The sequence below is a fragment of the Gymnoscopelus braueri genome (genome assembly GCF_963280865.1).
Source record: "Gymnoscopelus braueri genome assembly, chromosome: 15".
NCBI lineage: Eukaryota > Metazoa > Chordata > Actinopteri > Myctophiformes > Myctophidae > Gymnoscopelus > Gymnoscopelus braueri.
Genome location: NC_137620.1, coordinates 23875059 through 23880334, shown reverse-complemented (window position 1 = coordinate 23880334; position 5276 = coordinate 23875059). Strand labels below are relative to the sequence as shown.

At 38.0% G+C, this 5276-nt stretch overlaps 1 protein-coding gene across 1 annotated transcript; it reads left to right on the top strand.

The window, feature by feature from the left end:
• Positions 1 to 720: 720 nt before the first annotated feature.
• LOC308102025 (uncharacterized protein) lies at positions 721 to 3829 on the top strand. Its single transcript, XM_080451606.1, has 6 exons — positions 721 to 775; positions 1003 to 1341; positions 1459 to 1806; positions 1961 to 2095; positions 3377 to 3417; positions 3535 to 3829. The coding sequence occupies exons 1-6, from the start codon at positions 736 to 738 to the stop codon at positions 3655 to 3657; spliced, it is 1026 nt and encodes a 341-aa protein (XP_080307732.1). The 5' UTR covers positions 721 to 735; the 3' UTR covers positions 3658 to 3829.
• Positions 3830 to 5276: the final 1447 nt, after the last annotated feature.

The following is a 5276-nucleotide window of genomic DNA, read 5'->3' as shown; positions in this document are numbered from 1 at the left end:
GAAACAGACACTATATATATGTTCATAAGATGAAATGTGTTTTTCACATTAGTGAGGTTGATTTATCATGGTGAATGTCGCATACTGAGACATCCATTTGTCTGACCACGTAGCCATTAGTCAGTAGCTGGTTAAGTTCTAATTATTATGTCAGTCTTTGAATATTCAACCATGCAAAACACTGTGTTACTGCACTGTGGTCCATCATTGATGTAGAAATTAATGACCTTAAAAAAATGGGGGGGGTGAATACTGCACACAATTGCACATCTCCTGAGCTTTATTTTCAACACTATAAAACAATGTTTTGCCTCACACAGGAGATGAAACATATATCTTAAGTGTGCTTATGTCTTTCAATTCAGCATGTGTTTTTTTAGCAGGAAGCAGGCTATCAGAATCATGTGTGCTTTTACACGCAACCATCTAAATAATGGCGACTAATCACCCGGGGACGATGTTTCAAAGGGAAAGAGCCTAAGACCTGTCAAACACTCAAATGCATATTGTATGTTTCACATTGCTCAGTATACCCTATCAATGTTTTAGTACTGTGTAACTGATATATTCAGAATATACTGTTCTGAGCAGCCAATCAAATGTCGCGCAGGATAATTCTGGTGAGCCAATCAGGTAAAAGGTAGAGCTGGCAGGAATTCCTAACAAAAATGCATCTACTGTACCTGCAGTCATAATCAAGCGCACAGAAGCTAAATCACCGAACCAAGGACAAGGATGGAATACTTTGCACTTTTTCTCCTGATTATTAACTCATGTGAGTATTCACAACAACAAGGTTGCAGCTGTATTATACCATATACATATGTAAAATTATTCAAATAAGTTTGGATCATTTATGAGATTTATGAGTCGCTTGTCTTGTGTTTCGTTTTTATATGAAACTCCAAAGACTTTGAGAAAAACTGACCAAAATAACATTGGCTACAAACGCCATAAATATGTTTTTAATCTATGCCGATGCATTGCATTCTTGTGTTCCAGGTGTGGCTCAACTGAACATCTCCCAACCGGTTCCATTTCATGTAGTACAGCTGGGTCATGATGTTACACTTGAGTGTTACATACCAGACAGTGAACCAAGAATCGTATGGTACAAATTGACAGCAGCGAAGAGTTTACAGTGTGTGCTAAAAAGATATGTTGAACAGATTTACTATTGTGACAGATACAATGAGAGCCGTTTTTCTGTCGAGGTGGACAAAGTTAGAGGTCACCTTAACATAAAAAATACAAGACCAGAGGACAGTGGAACATATTTTTGTGGAGTAATTCATTTAGACACTATTGAGTTTGGACCAGGAACCTTCCTTATGATACAAGGTATTTCTTCCACTGTATTAAAGTTTGAAGGCTATGACTGTATGTAGAATCATAGCTGTTATTTGATAAGATTAGAGTGGTCAGTAATGATGATGTATATGATATTAACTTTCAAAGGTGTGGAGCTGGGCAAGAACTCTGTTCTCCAACTGCCAGTGTCTGATTCACTGCAGCCAGGAGACTCTGTGACTCTGAACTGTACCGTCCACACTGAGACCTGTGGTGGACAACACGGTGTCTACTGGTTCAGAAGCTCCAGAGAATCTCAACCTGGACTTATCTACACCCATGGGAGTAAGCCTGAAGCCTGCAAGAACACTCCTAGAACTGGGAAGTCTTCATATAGCTGTGTCTACAAACTCACCATGAGGAATATCACTGTTGCTGACGCTGGAGCTTACATTTGTGGTGTGACCCTCTGTGGGGAGACGTTCTTTGGAAATGGAACAACGCTGGATATCCAACGTAATTATACATAGTACATAGTTGATAACGTTTCCATAGCTTCCTTTACAATAGAGCTTACTACTGCATGCCTTTCTTTGGTGGAAACACAATGTTTCTTGTTTTCAACTGAACTGGTGAATGCGGACTAATAATTAATTTGCCATAATTTTAGGACATGAATCTGCAGATCATGTGAATACAACCATCACTGTGTTGAGTGTGTTGGTGGTTTCAAACATACTTCTGGGGATGTCAACTCTTTTACTGGCATGGGCACTTTGCAAGTCATGGAAGAAAGATCACAGAGGTATTAATACTTTTTTATATCTGTAGAGTATGATTTTTATGAGCTGGTAAATGACTACAATATCTCAGTCCTGCAAGTCAAAGTCATAGTCATCAAATGCTATTTTCTCAAACCAATCGCCAGAGAAGAAACATTGCCATTGTACATTTCTGTAAACCACTTGATACGTTGCATCTCAATGTTTCAAGACAGGCAGGCTGTCAGCAACAGTTAAAGGGATATTTCACTTTAAAAAAAACTTTGGGTCATTTTATCGTCTACTCAGGCTTCTGTGAGCCCTCCAGACCGTTTTTAAGTTGCTTGATTCATTATTTAGATATATGATATTCATTTTATCAGACACGCCCCCTTCCTATACAAACCCATTATAACTTAAAACTAAATTTTTAACATGTTAGATTCATCAAAAACACCCGTTCTTGGTTCTGGTGACTCACCCTGCCCTCCTAATACGCGAGGGGGCCGTGTTTTTTTCGATTATTTTTTTCATTTATTTGTAATATATATATTTTTTAATTAAAATAATTAAATACGATAAAAAAAATTAAACAAAATAAATGAAAAAAGTTATCGAAAAAACACGGCCCCCTCGCTTATTAGGAGGGCAGGGTGAGACACCAGAACCAAGGACGGGTGTTTTTGATGAATCTAACATGTTAAAAATTGAGTTTGAAGTTATAATGGGTTTGTATAGGAAGGGGTCGTGTCTGATAAAATGAATATTAAATATCTAAATAACGAATCAAGCAACTTAAAAACGGTCTGGGGGGCTCACAAAAGCCTGGGTAGACGATAAAATGACCCAAAGTTTTTTTGAAAGTGAAATATCCCTTTAAGCCCTGTGAGCTGCCCCGAGCGAGTGCCTGCACGAGCGCTGTGAAGTCCACCGCTGAGTCGGGCTTCACAGTTGCATACCGATAGTTGTATACTGGGACAGAATAGTGAATAATACTTTTTTAATGTACTTCGCATAAATAAATCTAGAATTGAGTCCATATAGTCTGCATCTACAAACGTTGACCCGCACATTTGGGGGGATTAGAAAACATCCAGTCTCAATGTATTTTTTTAAAGATTTGCAGAAATGTACAGTGACAACGATATTCTCTGGCGACCAGGCTGTATCTCATTGTCTTTGTGAATAAATCAAGCTATGGATATGTGATAAACAAATTATTACCCAGCATTTGTTGTTGCACTGCCCTCAGCTGGATAAAGACACTCAACAATGAATACAAGGGTGATAATAGAGTGATAATAATGTGTATATTTTGTTTTTAGGACATTCGCTTGGTTCCCCAGTGTCTCCTATAAACATGGTAGTAAGTTTTCTTTATTTATTTGACCTGAGTTCTCCTAAAGTTTTCCCAACTGCCACAGAGTCCACAGTGGGGCCTTGTTTCTGTAATCCTGATTTTCTTCTTTGTTTTTAATACAAGTCACAGAATGAAGACAACCTCCATTACGCTGCTCTGAGTCTCAACAAGAAGAGACGACCAAGACCACAGAGGAACAACATGGAGAACGAGACTGTCTATGCTGGAGTTAGAGTTACACAATAGCACTGCTACTGTCCACTCATCTACCTTGTGGTACATTTATGACTGAGTTCACAAAGACCTTTCCTATAAACGGCTCTGACAAATTAAGATGTTCTTCTTTCAATTATAGCTTCACCTTGTTATAAAAAGGCCATATCCTTAATTAATTTGTAATTTTAAGCGATGCATGCAATATGGTAATTCAGTAATTACAGAAAACATTTGATTTATCTTATTAATATTTTCAAGGTTCTTTATTGTTACATCTTGTGTACATTTATAAAACATAATACATTTATTTTTGTTTGCCTCCTCAGACATTGTAGTAGGAATGGGGGTCCCATTAGTTCTGATCATTGGTGCCTTTATTTTGAGATCAGCTTTTAGTTAAATGAATAATTTTAAGCATTAATGCACACATTTTAGGTAAACACACCTACTGCTGTGTGTGTGTGTGTGTGTGTGTGTGTGTGTGTGTGTGTGTGTGTGTGTGTGTGTGTGTGTGTGTGTGTGTGTGTGTGTGTGTGTGTGTGTGTGTGTGTGTGTGTGTGTGTGTGTGTGTGTGTGTGTGTGTGAGACAAATAAATGATCCGAAACGTATCAGCGAATATTTCACAACAAACTTTATCATTCATAAAAGCTGATGCCTTTTATTCGTGGTGAAAAATGTACCTTCGACCTTCAGAATAAAAGGTTTGTCAATTATTCCTGTATAATATTCACATCTGTGGGGATGCATGTACTCATAATGTTTGTGTGCGTGTTAATCGCACAAACAAAATGTTCCCCCGATATGTAAGGCACCTTAGTCTTGTTATTATATACAAAGAAAGCGTCTCATCCAAAAGGCCTCTGCCTCTGATTCTGTGGTATTATGTTCAAAGAATATATACACTGAAATGTAACCCTATGTCACCATATTAGAAACTTGGAATAGAGTCTCTGTTCACATTTGTATTGTCCTCCATTATCTTCTTTTTCACATTGCTTCCTGTGTCTCATCATGGTTGAGATGCTGACAACTTCCATTATGCTGTTCTGAGTGAGAACAATAACAAACAGACAGAGGGAAAATGAAGACAGTATTTGTTTCTTGTTTCAATTAATCATTGATGACCCAACACGGCAACTACTGTACAGTAGCTAATTTTTCCAAAGATGAATGATGAGCTGAAAAAGTGTACAAATATGTGCCAAAAAAAAATTATTTACAAAACTGTTGGCTCTATTTAATCAAGATTTGTGATTTTGTAGCTCTGATCCTCTATTTTCATATGAAAATGAAAAGCTCATCCAAATGCAAAATGTAAAATATTTCAATGACCATCTAGCTGCTGCATTAGGTGGCACTTGAGTGTGCTGTGTTCCCACAAAGAGAAGGAGCAAGTGCATTTACCGGCATCGACTGCATGCATGCGTGTGGTCAAGAGAAAACATCAAAACAACTTTACCTTCTCAAGTGTCTATAAATACTTTCTTCGGATGAATGTTGACGCACTTCACACCTTTCAAGCTCAGCCGAGTCTCAGCCGAAAGCATCTTTTCTCACTTCTATGTGGTCACAGTTGTTTAGTTTCCTTTGGTGGAAACGTGCAGTGAGCCTTGAGGACAGGAAGACTGGTCTGCAGCCTCAAAGACAC